The following is a 17,030-nucleotide window of genomic DNA, read 5'->3' on the forward strand; positions in this document are numbered from 1 at the left end:
ATTTACAAATTTTGGAACCTGGGATTTTAAACAGTGCACATGACATAGCATGTAACATAAGTTAAAAACACAAAAGGAATTTTATAAATGTTGTTACCTGGAATTAGACAGAAAAAATCATTAAATCATTAAATACTGGGTGCAGCTATCTAAGGCATCTTTAATTCAATAGAAAAAAATCTAGAAGTCTTATACAAAGCAGGAATGAAACTATACAATGTCACATTATATTTTATTCCTTACACACTGTACAAAGCCCATTTCCTTCAGGGCTGGCCACGCCAACCACAACACTAGGCAGCTTAACTTTTGTTTTTCAATATCCTACATTTACTGTGTCTACCAGACACACACTGTATTTACATATTTAGACATGACGTACAAACATAAATATGAGCAGGCTCTGTCTATCCATCCCAATGGCATCGCATGTCTTCAGACACATTAAAAAATACACCAAATATTGGCCACCTAAGCTTTACATCGACTGTTGCCCCCTGTGAAGCACTTCACAAAACTGGTTCAAAGTGCTTTAAAAGTAAATCTGACTTGACCTGAGCTTTTTGGTCAAATTTCTCTGCTGTGTACAGGGAAGTAGTTGTTGTTGGATAGTGTTAAGCAAGGTTGCACCATCCATTAAACATGTATGTCACAGTATTAAAACATGCCACAGTGAAAACTCAACTACCTGCTGTCTGATGGCACCGAGCTAATTTGACCAAAAAGCCTTTTTAATAATCGTCTGTCGGTGAATTTTGTAAATCATAGGAACTCCCATTCAAACCCAGGCTTCAAACTGACTGATGACCTGTTAGTGAAAGGTCAGTACATCTTCATTATATCAAAAACGATATAAGCAACAGTATGTTTGCTGTAAAGCAAATGATATTTAAGTAACTTGTGTGAATACTGTACAGTAGGCCTAATGCTGGTAATCCGTATGTCAACAAAAACTTCTCAAGTGTAAATTAAGAATTAAAGCTATCACATAGCTGGAAAAAAAATGTGTGTACAAAGACGTAACTGATCAAAGGCCTGAGAAAGCTTCTTTTTTTTTTCTTTTTTTTTGTTTTTTTGCATCTTGTGACGTGATTGTCGATTCAGGCCAAACAATTGGATATCCAATCATATTTACAGCAATGCATAGGCTACAAATCACCAAATCAAATCTATAAAGCAGAATAGCAGAGTTACCCTGGAATTTTGTTCTTTTTTTATAATTACACAAGGAGTAATAAGTAGGGCTGGGTATCATTTGGTACAGCTACCAAATGTTCACTTTTTTTGGACACCTTTGTTTGAAAAGTATAAACATGTTGTTATAAAATATACACCACAATGAAAAACTTTTTTGGTTAACAAAAGAAATAGACGTTTTTAAGTTGATATTAAAAATAAATGTAAATGTTTGAAAACTTAAATAGAATACTGTCTGAAACAAGCAAACATCTGACTTCAATCAGGAACTATGCGATTAAAGAAAAAGTAAAGAGCCTGAATCTGGCTAAACATTTGGTGCCAAGTCTCATTACTTGACATCTCTGATACTCAGTGTTATGAACACATTTCAGTACCAAAAATATTGAAGTTTGACACCCAGCCCTGGATGTAAGCGTACCTGTTGTGGTATTCAAGCTGGATAACCAAGTATGTAGCAACCCGGTTTGGATCTCAGAGGGAAAACAGGGGCATGAGGGGGTTTATCACCGACTAATATTTCACTGAATTCAATCCTTAGCACCTGGAGACTCAAGAAACTGCTTAAACCTAATTTCTTTAACTTTTAAAAACTCTTGGATTTGTGTAAGGGGTATCAACTCAGCCCTGTCGCCCTTGACAACACAGGAAATGAAGGTGTTCAGTAGAAAGCTTAATGTTTTTGCAGCATTTCTCTACTGTAGAGAATTTTAGGTAGTATACACACTGTAGAATCATATGAGAAATTATCATTATCCTTGGACATCATCATCATCATCTACTTGTCATTGGTACAGCCTGCCATAAGTGGATCCATATATTCTTATTGATTACAAAACTGTCTGTAAAAGCTTAAATTTAGATTTTTATTTTATCAAACAGTGCTTCCTTCACATCTGTTGAGAATTTCCATCAGACAATAAGACTCCTCCCATCATCTGAGATGTTATTAATGATCTTTTCCTTGTGGTCAACAATGATGACACTGATCCCAACACAGGATTTGATATGGTTGATTACAACATACTGCATAATCACTTGGAAACTTTGTTGAGGCAGGCAAATTTACAGTTCTCTAAAATGTGGTGTTCCACAGGGATCAATCCTTGGTCCTCTATTATTCTCAAATTATATCTTTTCACTTTGCGAGAACATCCCTCATTTAGAACATCCCTGATTTAGAATATATCAACATTTCTCTCATGTACCAATAAAAATTGGGAAACTTTTCTTTTTTGAAGTGATGAAATGTCCTAAAATTTCTTTAAGTTGATCAAAACTGTCTCCAGGACGCTGTCCCTGCTACAGAAACTCCATCAACCGGACACAAGACAGTGTTTGTAACCTTGCCACAGGTGTTTGAGGGTGATATTAATTTTTTTTTAATATCAGCTTTGTTTTTTTTCCAATTTAAACACATTGTATTGCCAAGAAAATGCCTTCTGTAACATCTAATATCCTTGAAATTTGTTCCATACCATAATTTTATTGCGCTGACATCACTGCATGTGTGCTCTTCACCAAGGAGTCACTATATACTACTCTGATTCCAGCAGCTATTTGTTTGTAAATGGATTTTAAAATGTTAATATATATATTTGTAAGGCACAGTGACCTCTGGCCCTGAACTGCAGATTTAACCCTTTCCAAGTCTTGCTGAAAGAGCGCCGGCCAGCCTCATCTGTATCCTGAAAGCAAATTACTACGTGTTAAAATGTTCTTTTTACATCCTCTATGTATTTTTGCTGTAAATTTTCTGTTTCTAACTTTAACTTTCATTTAGTCTTTTTTTTTTTTACATGCCTACTTTGTAAATCAAATTCTAACAATTATATGGAAAAATGTTATAAATAGTTTATTATCATTATTAATATTATGTATAATAGTATGCATATACACACTTTAAAAATAGCCAATGTAAACTTCTAAAGGTCTTCAAAAGTCTTGTAAGGGGAGTTTTGTTACAATGGTTCCCAACTTTTTTTGGGTAAATCAGCAGAAACTCCTAAAACACAAATAACTTAATACAAAATTACCACCCCACTGAGGTAAAAACACATTTCTGATAAATTTACAAAACACGGTGTTAAGTTATTTTCCTTTTTTGGTTCTTGTCGGCCAATTTCTGGGAGCTCCTGATGTTCCACATCAAACACAAAACCAAGACGGATTTAGGGGGAGAAAAACAAAGCCAAAGAGATGGAAACTGTGACCGGAGTCCTGTGGTCTTGGGCATTGGGGTCCAAATAATTCTGTGTGCGTTCTTCCCAAGAAGAGTTAAGCATCTCAGTCTGTAGCCTCGTCATCTTGTTGTCTCATATGTCCAGTCGGAGCTGGTTCTGGCCTCCAATCAGACCAGAGAAAAAAAAAACCAAAAATAATCTATTATTAATAAATTTGCTGGATCAGTTTTAAGTCCACCAGAAGGATTTCTTTGTACACCACACTACACAGTGTCCCAGAGGAGTGAGGGGGGGTATAGGGACTGTTTTTTGGAGTGTTTCCCATTATGGGACAAGTCACACACACTCCAATGGTGTTGTCTCCTGTGCTCCTCCTTCCTCTAACACAGTCTTTAGTCTCCAAGAGTTTGTCTGCGTATATACTCAGTATACAGCCTGCTCACAGGTTCTTGGTGTTTATATGAGTCTTGTAATGCTTCGCCAGGTGGTCACTCCTCATGAAGCGTTTCTGACACTGGCTGCACTCGAAGCGCTTGTCTCCTGTGGGGGAGACAGAGAAGAAAGTGAGAGGGGAATGGTTTCAACATCAGATTAATGGGGGGAAGTCTTCGAAACAGGCAACAACATAATTTGCCTGCAAAAAAAAAAAAGATTTAAGTTTAAGTTTTTGCTTAGGACTGAGCAACACATCAATTTTATCACCTATCTACTTGCTATAGTCATGACGTTACCATTTTACAAAATGTTATATTTCAAAGTAAAAGCTGCACAATTATTTGAAATCACATTAATTGAAATCACAATAAAGTGCAATAACCAAATCCTACTGATCTGACTTCATCACTGCTCTAACTGATCCTTCATAAATCATTCTCCACCTATAGTGTCTTGTAATCTGTCTCAGATGAGCTCACATCACTTCCTGTATTTACTCATCTTTTTTCACATTTCTACGTTTCTAGGTTGATAATAACTGTGTGTGTTTTATTATAATTTTGTTCACCAAAGTAAGTTTGTGGCTTCAAATGGAAGTGAGAGGGAACTGAAACACCTTAACTTCACTAAAATGTGATGTCTACAGAAGCTGAGAAAGGTTATACTCGCATTAAATTAAACAACATTAACACTACATATTAACAATATTAACATTAAATCCCTGACCTTAAGAAAAAAATCATTTTCTCCTGATAATATCTCGTTATCTCGACATAACGGGATAAAAAAATATTTGCAAGTATGGCCTCTCTCTGCTTCCGTATGCGTCAGTAAACTGGACACAGACACTCAGCAGGTCAGCTGATCAGTGATGGTTTATACAGCAGTAAATCAAAAACAAACAGAGGAAGTGAAGTGGTTCAAACTGATACTATCATTGCACAAAAAGGGTGAACACACAGTGCCTGACCCAGTGCAGGTGTGACTGGTACAACTGTGTAATTAATTTCCATGTGCCCATTCTCCTTCGTAAATTATTCTTCCATATTTTATCCCCAGTTTAAGTTTAAGTTTATAATTGTGTGTGTGTTTTTCCGTATCTACAGCACCTGTGTGCGTCCTGGCGTGCCGCTGCAGCTCGTCGCTGCGTGTGAAACGTTTCCCGCAGAAAACCCAGTTGCAGACGAAGGGCCTCTCGCCGGTGTGCAGCCGGACGTGAGCTCTGAGCAGCGACGTTTTCCTGAACGTCTTCTCGCAGCCAGGGACGTGGCAGATGTGCTTCCTCTTCCCCACCTCCCCGGGTCTGCAGCGAGTCCAAACACATTCAGTCAAATTTACAGATTTCAGGGTAAAGATGAGCATTAAATGAAAGCATCACAATGGTCTTTAAAGCGTAAAAGATTTTGAATTATTCTGTTAATACAAAAATTCAGAAACAGATGCTACAAAGAATTAGAATTGTATTCATAAGGATAATGATGACATGACTCCATCTTTATTGAATATTTCATCCGGCATCAAACCAAGAAAAACCTGGTCATAGAACTATAACATGGTCACATATTTGTCCGTCTCTTGACACACTCACCTCTTGTCTGCGTCCTTACAGTTGGGGCAAGTGCAGGCCATGCGTCGCTTCTTCTCTCCTGGCTGGCCGGGCAGCTCCAAAGTGAGGGTCTGGTCTACCTGGATGGTGGGCTGGCCCTGTGTCGTCGCCAGCTGGAGCCCCCCGCCCTGCATTGTCTGCACCGTTAGATGCTGCTGGCCTGATAAACCCAGAGACAGACACACTGTAAGAGACACAGCAGGGCTCCTACGAGAGCAGCCTCTGAAAATCTAATTAGACTACCAGCAGACGGCCTGAGTTACCTTCAACAGAAACTCTAATTAATGATTAATAGTAACATTAACATAATACAGAGACATGAAAGCAGAGAGTTGACAATATATTCTAACCAGATGGAGCTTGTATCCAGACTTCATTAAGAATTTGTATTTTTTTTTTTAACAGTTGTTGATCTTTTCTCTTAAATAAGAAGAAAAAATGTTGGTCTTACAGTCTCTGTTTGCATTAATGCATTCGGGCTTCAGTACTTACTGAACACACTGTTTTTTATTTAATTAGATCTTGCCCATGTGTTTCAAGGTTTTGTTTTTTCATGTTGTATGAGGTTATAGTGTTTTTCTTGTTGTGTGTTGTATTCTCGTGAGATTTGTATTTAGCCAGGGAGTATAGTTGCAGTGATGCAACTTTTGATTGAAACAACAGAATATAAAAAAATATATAGAAAATACAAAAAAAAGAGAAAAGAACACAGGTATGTCAAAATAAACAACTAATGTTGATTTTTTTAAAGAAAAGCTTAAACTTCAAACAATATTATCTGTCAAAACTAAACTCATTTAGTATAATTAAGTGGTACACTAGTTCCATTTTTACAACAGACACACAGTTTTTTTCAAGCTTGAAATGATCCCAAACTTTAGACTCTTTCTGTGGTTCTCTGGCCGGTTCTCCCATCTCAATATTTTCCCTCTCATTCTCCATACCGCTCCATCAAATCAAATGTGTGAGCTTTGGTGGAAGCAGGTTGTGCTCATGTGACACACAGTGAGCCATCATATGGATTCAACGGAGGTTTGATGTAAAGAATTTGCCTCTGTGACTTTTAGTAATCAAGTTAATTGAGTTTCTCGAGGAATCGTTTCAGCCCTAATAGTGCTCTCCGTTGTCTAGGCCACAGAGAAAATGTGAATAAAGTCTGTGACGCTGCACTGGGTCACTCTTGTTTTAAATCAACCATCAGACAACTTGGAAACATAAACACCAGCTCACCCCCTGCGTTGGTGATGGTGACAGGAACTCCCTGAACTTGGACCCCGTTGATGCTGATCGTCTGCACCGCCTGGGCCGCAGAGGGGAGCTGCGACGTGTTCAGCGCTATCATCCCCCCCGCTGGGGCAATTTTTGCCAGAGTCCTTTCCTTCCGGCCCCCCGCTAGTGTCTTTTTGGTGCTGGCCGGCGGCGAGGTCGTGGTGGTGGCGACCGATGTGGTGGGGGTCGTTGTCGTGGAGACCGAGTCCTGGAGCAGAACTGACTGCCACTCGCCTGATGCCGTTTTGAAGAGGATCTGAGGGGAGAAAATGTCAAACTCTGTCTGAAGTTTTCCTTTAACTGGAATCTACTGTTTGATTTCCTGTGGAGAGAAAACTGAATTCTTTCCAAACAGATACATTTTTCTGCTGTACTTTCAGAAATTATGAGATAATTAACTGGATGCAGTGAAATTGTTATTTGGAAACATAAAGTTCAAAAACTAAAAAAATAACAAAATAATATAAATAGATTTATTGTAAATTAGTTTAAGTCTACATGCTCTGCTATGAATGTTGAATTTGATAGTAAAGAGTAATATTTCAGTCAGTATACATGTCACTGGTTTACATTTACTACTGTGAGACAACAGCCAATTGGAATAAAACAGTTTCATTATACACAACAGTTTTGAAGTTGAAAAGTCTTTTTGCTCAGGAAGGTTTCTAACTGAGTGAAGTGACTCTGACGTATCTAAGCAGCAGCCATGATAAGAGCTGGTCTAATTCTCAAAGTGATAAGAAAAGGAGCTTCCTATCTTATCTCCTTTAGCATAGGAAACACTGTATAAAATGCTGTCCTACAATTATTTGCTGGAGCAGCATTTAAAGCAATGCACCATTATAGTTTCACCACAGACCAAGATAAATGTAGAAACAACAGAGCACCTATGTTTTTGATACAATCCAACACTGGTGGAAATCCTTGCCTGATTGGCTGAGCTCCAAATTCATAAATACAGATTTCTTCTCTTTCAAATCCAGTTAGAAGTCTTGAAGAGCAGCATATTGAAATTCAGTTTCATAACAAAATACTACATACAATAAGTGTTGTTTCACTAAATCCAACTTTCTCTACTTGTGTATTCCTTTCATTTATTTTATTACAAGATTTCAGTCCAGAAATGAGTATGTGTCGTCCAGGTGTTATAAATAAAGTTGGTTTGAAATAAAAAGCCTAGTGTAAGTGCAGTTGGATTCTCTCTACACACCGTGGTTGTCTTTTCTTAAGTCCTTATGAACTCTCCTTCACATCTTTCCCTGACCTCATGACATTTTCCCTCGAGGTCGAGGAACTGACCTCAGTGTCTGAATGGATACCTGTGTTGGCGACGGCTCTGTCGGAGTGACCTGCAGGTTGGAAGGGACTGACTGTCTCTGCGGGACGGGCGGCAGCGTGGCGGAGGCGGCCTGCACCACTTTCAGAGCCTGCTGTGGGATCTGAACCACTTGAGGTTCCGGTTTGGGCTGGACCAGCTGGACCTGCTGCACCACAGCTGGCTGCCCGGGACTCTGCACGATCAGTAGGTTGTTACCAGCCTGAAAATGCAGAGACAGGAGAGGTCACCCTGTGATGTTCAGGTATTAATTAAGCTTTTAGCCAACACTCACATCTGGAGTCATGTGGAGGGGATTCAGTGTGTTGGGGTTAAGGCTGCTGATGTACAACAACACTGTGGGGATTTGTGTCGACCCTGGAAAAGTTCAGTTCGGGGACCATCTGCCCAACGAATAGGCCACCATAACATTTCATTAAACCTGCATCTGTTGAAGTTTTGGCCACTTGGGGGCAGCGGATCAGCACAAGTCCTACATTCACTCTCTTGCCAGCACCTGAGGAAAATCTCAGTAGTGGATAAATGCACCACTATGTTCACCAGCTTCTCTCTAACTGTGTCTGCCATTTGCTGCTGGGAAAGTACCATATAGTAGGTCTTTTTTGCTGAGTAGCTGCCTGCAGCGTCTGGAAACCATGCAGAGAGAGTGAACACCAAGTCGTAAAAAGCTGACACGCACTGCAGAGTCGGATTTAACAAATGACACTTTTTGTCTTTTAAAACTACAACATGTATTCATGTTAACATTCAGCAGGACTCAGGACGTGTATTCAGTCAACAAAACTATCACTAATACTAACATATACTGACCTTTTCTCTTAATACAGATGATTTGTTCAGAAAAAAGTGTTTTCACTTTTGCAGCTTCTCAAGGTCGAAGATTAAATGCGGTTTAAATAAATTTAAACCTGTTTGACACTGATGTAAATTCAATGTCTTTGTGATCTGAACTGAACAAAACAGCTTCGATATGTGTCATAAAACAATCTAAACTCAAAATTCACTCAATTATTTTTTCTAACATTTTCAACAAAACCTCATAGACTTCAACTGACAAACAGTACAGTAAATTAGCACCGTCCCTAACTGTTGGCTGAATTAACAGCAGTGGTCGCTACAGGTCTGGAAACCTCAGATTAAGATTGTTCAACACAGCACTTGATATTTGAGCAACAAGTGTGCATTTAATTGCTACCTTTTTGTGCTCTTTGCTGTAGTACATGTCCTGCTACATAATATTGAACCATATGATCATTAATCATTAATTTTTCTTTTTTTTTTCTTCAGTCACTGTGTTTGCTGTTGTACTTATTATCTATATCTGATCTGTATCAAATGTTTCCCTGGCTGTTTAGATATAAAATGGGGGCTTCTCATTATTGTTATTATTGATATTAATATTTTTACAGTTGTTTGTATTTGTTTTTTTCTTGTTCCCTTTGTTTCACATTTTAATTTATAATTTTGTTTTGCATTATGATGTAATGTTTAATTGCGTGGACCTCAGGAAGAGTAGTTGCTACCTTGGTAGTGGTTAATGGGGATCTAAATAAATAAATAAATAAATGTACCTGTATGATGTTGTCACCAGCTTCTATCAGGATGGTCTCCATCTGCTCTGGGGGTGGGGAGGCAGCCTGTGCAGGAGGAGGAATTGCAGGCTGTGCTGCCAGAACCACTTTCTTCTTCCTCCCTCGTCGTCCCTTTCCAGGGGTGGGAGGGGCAGCTGCCGCTGTCTCTGTGACAATTTGAGTCCCGCCCACCTCTCCGGTCGCCACGTTGAGGGGCAGTGTGAGCCCGCTGGGCAGCTGCACCACATTTGCAGCAGAGTTATTTGGCTTCCGCAACTTGGGCGAGGGCTTGATGGCCACAGTCTTCTGTGGCGTGACCGGAGTGGTGGCGGCCGCAGGGGCCGGTACAGTCATGGGGGTGGTGATGATGGCCTGGTTGGTGCCCGGTATGAGCTGGATCTGACCACCCTGTGGCATCACCTGGATAGTCTGGGCACTCTGAATCTGCGGCACCACCTGGTACTGGATGTTGGCGGGGGCCGGGGTGTTGGTGCGAGCTGGGCTCTGCTGGATAGTGAGGACAATGGGGTTGCCAGGGGCTGTGGAGCCCAGGCCGGCAGGGAGCTGGATCACATTGCCCTTGGCTGAGAGAAAACCCAGGTTTTTGGGCGGAGCAGGGGCGATTGGAGCCGGCTTTATAGGGAGGAGCCTGCGAGGCTGCGGCTGTGCTGGAGGAGAGGTGACAGGAGCCTGAGCAGCAGGAGGGCCGATCTTACTACAGGTGGCAGCCAGGAGAGCCAAAGGAGAGGGCTGGGTGTCCTGCAGGGAGAAACACAGTCAGACACAACAGCTCAGGTACAACTCACACCGTCCGCATGAAAACCAAACTGAACAGAAAATCAGGTCAGCGCTCAGAGAGAGATGAGGCGATGATGAGAGAAAAGAAGCTAAACCAACAGGTAAGCCTTCAACTACACATGCAGAATCACAGAGTCCAACAAGTGGTGTAGTAGGTGCCGAGTTTCCACCTGGAAAGCTTTTGTGCCCCTCTGTGGTCCATATGTGTGATCGTCAAGCCGCAGAAAAGGAAGCACTCTGCATGAATGTCAGCTTCAGCTACTTTAAAATACTAAATCCACACTGGACCACCTACAGACCCTGAGCCAGCACCTGGGGTGAAAAGGCCTGTCTGCAAATTGTGACCTGGCTGGATGACACCAACAATCACAATGCTTTTGACCTGATGTTGATGTTTATCAAAATACAATAGTGAGACAATCTTTTAATGACTACTGTTGTTTTCAAAAGACACAGGAAAATTTGTGATAAAGTAAAGAATTTAAGTGGAGACCCAGATGATATTTAGTCTTGTGTGACAAAATATTCTCAACTCAAAAGGTCCACTTACTAGCTTTTTTAACTACATCTTCAGTAGAAGCCTCAGATGCAGGTGAAACCTCAGAAAAGCTGATAACTGGCCCTTTGTCACAATACAGATTTTATGTTAGTATGGTTCTAAATCTGTTAGCAGGCTGCCTCATTATATCAGATCCCACTTCACGTTTGAAATGCTCCGATAAACACACAAGTTTATTCATTTCAAAGTCAGTCGCTCAGTAAAAATGTCCCTACAGTGCTCAGCGACATGAATGTATGATGGGTTAATGGAGTGTGATGACGTCTGGAGAGTTCAACAGTGCAAAGAGAGAGAAGCAGAGAGCAGCAGTGAGTGCACGACATCTGGCTGTTACTCACTTGCGTGGAAGCAGTGGAGGGCTGAAGGTATTCGCTGGGACTGACAGCAACAGTGGTGGCCATACTGTCCTGTTGTTCTGGAAAAAACACACACACACAGAGCAGAGTCAGAGTCAGGCAAGTGGTCAGGCTGTTCAAGGACATCACAGGACACTCCTACAGACCGGAAACAGATCTGCTTTAAATACACTAAAAGCTACTTAGAATAAATAACAGTAAATATGAGGACTCATGTAAAGTTTCAATTTGCAGCAACAACTGCGTCGCAATGCTACAATAATCATCAAAAATACAAGGGGAGTAAGTAACTACCACTGTGATGGATAATCTACTGCCAATACCTTTCTAGTTCCTGAAAAAAATATTTTATATCATAACCAGCAGCTGTCTGGGAGGTAGAAAAAAACAATGTATAAAACATGCTCTGGAAAACAGTCAACAGCAACATAAAGCAGTAGATGAGGCTAAGACTTAACAGCACCCGTGTGCTCCATTAAGCACAGCACTGATATCTGTTATACAGAATAATAAACCTGCACAGAGCTCAGGATCTTTTTGATTACATAAAGTAGTACTGTGTGCACCAGCTGATGATTCTTTTGTTATTTTGATGGATTTGGTGAATGCTACAATGATCTTGATCATGAACATTTTCAAAACAAGTGCAGCATTTGGATCTTCTGCAAAAGCTTATGTAAAGTAACAGTTATCCTTTAAGAAAACATCTAGCAAGCTGGGCTCTATTAAGTTAGCTGCTATCTTTGGCCCTGGAAAAGTATACGCACACGCAATGCTGACAAACAAATATCAAGCTACTGGCCATGATTCAGATGCTCTCTAAGCAAGGAAATGCACTACTGGACTGCAGTCAAAAACATAATGAGAGGAAAAGACACACAATTTATTGAGCATATTATATTTCTGTTTAGACAGTCAGCATAAGTACATTTAGGGCAGGATGCCCAATAGTTTAAGAGCAGGGTAAATTTTGAGTACCAGGCATTGCTGCCTAATGGCCAAATAGGCTGAGGCTGTCACTGTCTAAAAGAATTGCTCCAGGATAGCGGCACATTCATGATATACACTGAGTGACCTATTCTGACCATTAATGCATGAGCTGCAATACAGCCAACACACAAAATACAAGCACTGGTTTTTAAAAATATATATACACACTCTGAAATAAATTCCAGTGCTACAGACAAATGTACAATTTAAACATAGGCAGTCTGTGTCTGCTGTGGCAACCGTTAAGTGTTTTCATTTGTGATTTTATGCAGCAGTAGTGCTTGGGGGGAATATTAAGGTTTAACTCTACATCTGTCATCATTCATGAATGTGCAAAACAAAACTGAATATCAGTATTAGTTTTAAATCAGTTCAGCTCAAGGCATGTTAGCTGGTAAACACCTGATATCAAACAGCTGGTGACAACCACAGAGAACTCTGTTCTGGCCACCAGCAGAAGTGCACAGGCTGCTGGGAAAGGACTGAATAACCACAGACCTAAGCATGATTGTATAAAATAACAGAGCAAAATCAGCCTAGATAAAACATAATTAATATTAAAACTTTTGGTTCACTTAGGAAATTGATTAGGGGTTTGTTGAAGATTATCAGGTATTTATTTTACAAAAGAATCAGATGCATAGCTCATATGCATATCAGTGTAATGATAATACATGAAATGCACAAACTGAGGCTCCTTTATAACCATACTCAAACAGATCATTCAAAACACAAAATAGTCTTGTTTGTTATGGGGGAATTTTCCGAAATACAAAAGCCTCTTTAAAAAAATATATATATATATATTCTGCCACCTCATCTGTCAACACTCAACTTTGTCGTGACAGAAAATAAGCTGTGCTGTGGCTGCAGACCACACAGGAACTGCTGCCTCTGCTAGAGCTGCATGCCTCAGTAAATGAAAGTGTTACAACTTCAGTCAGTTTGCTCAGCCCAATTAATCTGTGCTGTCTGAGGCACAGTTCAGGATGTACAGAGGTGGACGAGTAAATGCAGAAGTACTGCAGAAACTGAGCACAGTGATTCACACTTTTAGCAATTTTACAACCACCACCAGTTATGTGAGTGTGTCTCTCAGCCCTGCCAGTAATGTACAAATATAAAGAAATACAGTGCGGCCTCAAAATAGCGCCGCCATCAAACACATACTGTCGCTTTGCTTTGCTGTTGGCGACCAGCTAACATTAGCTAGCCTGCTAACTAGCAATACTAACTAAACCGGGGCAGGCTAAAGTGGCTAGCAGCTAGCTCAAGCTAATATGGTCCGTGTGCAGCTTCATTTACCAAACCAAGATGGGATCGTTACTTGCAACACCTAAATAATTCTGTGCTTTTTGTGGAGCGGATAGGTGGTAGAAATGCATTTTCCCGCATTCTGGAAAAAGAAGCAAAGGACCAGCCACTTAGCTCCCATTAGCGTACTTGGCTAGCTGCGCGTCTGCTAGCCGAGTCAAACTCTTTGATAACGTTACAGAAAAAGGCAGCCCCTTTCCGGAAGTGCGATGCTTATTTTGGTGCACACAGCTGCCCGGGTACCGCCTAAAACATACTTATTCGTACCACATCACATTCAGTGCTTTTCTCTTCAATGCAAATATAATGTTTAGCGAAGTAGAATGTAATATAAACACCAATGTTTTAATTCCTACCCACCGCTCATGACGACATTCGCTCTCCGCGATCCTTGAAGACCGAGCCCAGGGAGGATCCCGCCCGCGCCGCTGCACCAATCCGCGGACAGCGGAGCGTTGAGCGACGGCGGTGCTGACCATTCGCCTCGAAGTGACTCCGTGATTGACATTCCAGCGAACCAATCGCGACGTGCCGTTTTCATACGTCTGTTAATGGATGACGGTTCAACCAATGGGATGTCGAGATTGTGCTCGGCAGAGGCGGCGCCGAAGCGTAAACCCCCGAACAGGCGTTTCGCCCTATAAAAGCAGCGGGTTCGTTTCACTGACGTCCATAGCGGCCAATGTGATGTGTGAGGGGCCGCTCGGTCACAACAAGAATGACAACCGAGCTGATCAATGAGCTCGAAGTCGCTGCCGTCTGACCCGATTATTTATTATGAGGGCAGCCCGTTCTGTGGGATAACACAGCCCGCACTAAGCCAGTGTAAACGGATTACAAGTTTATTTTAAAGCTGCAATACAATATTTCTTAGTGTATTCGTGGCTATTAGTCAAAGATAGACTCATCTTGCAAAGCACCACTTCATAGAATAGAATAAAATAGAACAGGCCGCGTTTATTGTCATTGCACAAAACTAAAACAACATTTTAATTACTCCTCTTGAGCGGTGCAACAGTCAAAACAGTTCATCAAATAAAATACAACTAGGAATATTTGAACAGATTCAACACTGATTTTTACACAGGTACAGATCTGGTAAGATTTTACATACAAAACAAATATTATAGGTATATAAAAATACAATGTTTACTGGTAACAAATAGTTAAATAGCTGGTCCAGACCCACAGACATAAAACTCTCCAATATTTTCACACAAAAAAAACCTACTAATTTTACAACCCCTCAGATTCATCTGGCGTCCCTTTGGAGGGGCCCAACCCTTAGGTTGGAATCACTACACAAACCTAGCTCCAACTAGAGCAGCTACAATACAACAGTAACACACTGCTTACACTTGTTGTCCAGTAATAGCCTGTATCTGTCAGGGGTTATTTTACTTCATTTTACTTAAGTATATTTAGTATTTTAGTATTTGCTGTTGATGCTTTTGCACTTTTATTTAAGTAAAATTTTGATCACATGACTTTTACTTGTAAGGGAGTACTTTTCAGTAAGCACCTTTACTTAAGTAAAGGATCTGAATACTTCTTCCACCACTCCTGGTGACGCCTGGCTCAAACACGAATATTATGCAAGCTGTTGTTGTGGTTATCTATTGAATCCCATTGTATTCAATAAAACCTGCACAACAGGCTGTATGACGCTCAAAGGCTCTTTGACCTGTTGTTTGGCTCTATAAGTGTGTAAGAACAGCTACAACAGATACAGCATTCAAGTCATCAGTTTAACAAAATAAGTGTTTACATATATTACACATATTAAAGCACCACCAATCAATATCTGTATACTATGCTAAAACTCATCGTGTTTTCTCTTATCAAAACAGGTCATGTGAGTCTGGACTCCAAACAACGCTAGAAATGTGGACACTAACGTGGATAAAATTTCAAAAAGTGAAGTGACTAAAGCTCAACACAGTTTAAAGCTACAGAAAAACACACACTGGATATATTAAAAGTTGTGTGTTGTGGGTCAGTTCAAATTAGACAGCAGTGGAGTAATTTGTTGATCATATACTCTTAAGCTTCACCATTATGGCCGATCAATGAAAAATAACCACTGACTAACACTGTCAAATAAAGGTAATGGATTAAAAAGTACAATATTTAACTATAAAATAATTATAGTGGAGAAGAATTAGAAAGTAGCATAGAACAGAAATACCCAAGTGTAAGCGCAAGTACACAAGATTTGCACAGTACGCAGGTAAATGCTCTGATAAACCCAGAGTTCTGCTGCTTAACCTGACCCCAACCCAGACACCCAGGCTGGGTCTTAAAGTTGAACATGTTGAGAGTTCAGTTAGATGACAGGGCTAAAAGGAAGAGTCAATATTGGATTTAAATTCATTAAATGATCAAAAATATGGGAAGCACATGTTGTGGTCTGCGTGTGCTGAATACGTAAATATGCAACTGATGCAAACATGTTTATTTATATGACAAAAATACATCAGAGGTGTGTGTGTGTGTGTGTGTGTGTGTGTGTGTGTTTCTATCAGCAGCTTAATATTCTTTTGGTCCAGACTCAGACTGATGTTGGACACACGCTGTTTGGATGATGAGTCACATTAAATCCAAAGAACTGACCTTAAAATTTCCCTCTTTTTAGTTCAGATGATTCAAACTCAGACTGGTTATTTGGACTCTCACCAGATCCGAACACTGAGGTCTTGGTCCTTGTCTTTTTGGTTTGGCTTTGGTCACAACGGAGAAAAGAGAGGCTGACATGATCCCAGCTCTGCCACTGCGGGCCCCTCACCCTGTAGAGAAATGTTCCAGTCGCAGCTGTCAGTCCCATCCCAGTCTACATCCGCTGAGTTGGCCCCCAGCACTTTCAGGCAGCATGTAGGCTACCATGAGCTGTCCCTCTTTCTCACTGGATCACTCCCTTTGACTCTATTCACATCCACAATACATGCGGCCCTTTTCATATAGGCTTTTCCCAAAGAGTGCACTTGACCTTATTCGCATACAGTCGTCTCTGTTTCTCCCTCTCCTCTCCCGGCATCGCTGCATGGGTTTTCAAAGTGCTCAGGAAACGAGAGTCCTGCTTTTAGCTAAAGCATTTTCTCCCTCTTCACCTCGAGTGGGCTGTAGTTGGCAGTGGAGGATGCTGATCCTGTCTATCACCTTCTCCCCAGGCACCTCTGTGGAGCGCCTCAGAGAGAAAGAGCTGCATAATTTAACTGGGATATCTCACTTTTTTTTTTCATTTAACAGGCTTCTTGAACGAGCCAAAGCATCAGACGGAGATTTTTAAGCCTTAAACATTTAGAAGGGAATAGCTGACGTTAAAAAATGTAACACTTTCAATGCAGAGAACTCACCACAAGAAACTATTAAACATCTTTACACTGTTCACTCACAGAAACAGATACCATGACTGCATT

The 17,030-nt window shown here is 40.6% G+C and overlaps 1 protein-coding gene across 3 annotated transcripts; it reads right to left on the reverse strand.

Annotated features, from left to right (window-relative positions):
- Positions 1-215: 215 nt before the first annotated feature.
- Positions 216-14,137, reverse strand: sp2 (sp2 transcription factor). Of its 3 annotated transcripts, none has more exons than XM_071504396.1 (8): positions 13,975-14,137; positions 11,293-11,369; positions 9,598-10,356; positions 8,010-8,228; positions 6,652-6,946; positions 5,404-5,581; positions 4,925-5,118; positions 216-3,920 (listed from the first exon to the last, which is right to left on the reverse strand). In XM_071504396.1, exons 1-8 carry the CDS (start codon positions 14,120-14,122, stop codon positions 3,820-3,822), a joined length of 1,971 nt encoding a protein of 656 aa, XP_071360497.1. In that variant the 5' UTR covers positions 14,123-14,137; the 3' UTR covers positions 216-3,819. The 3 variants fall into 3 exon arrangements, with proteins under 3 accessions (XP_071360497.1, XP_071360498.1, XP_071360499.1); XM_071504397.1 differs by lacking the exon at positions 13,975-14,137 and adding an exon at positions 13,882-13,972; XM_071504398.1 differs by lacking the exon at positions 13,975-14,137 and adding an exon at positions 13,606-13,657.
- Between the last annotated feature and the right edge of the window lie 2,893 nt (positions 14,138-17,030).

This window comes from Trachinotus anak, unplaced genomic scaffold (genome assembly GCF_046630095.1).
Source record: "Trachinotus anak isolate AG129_WGS33_773 ecotype Australia unplaced genomic scaffold, CSIRO_AGI_Tana_v1 ptg000019l, whole genome shotgun sequence".
Classification (NCBI taxonomy): domain Eukaryota; kingdom Metazoa; phylum Chordata; class Actinopteri; order Carangiformes; family Carangidae; genus Trachinotus; species Trachinotus anak.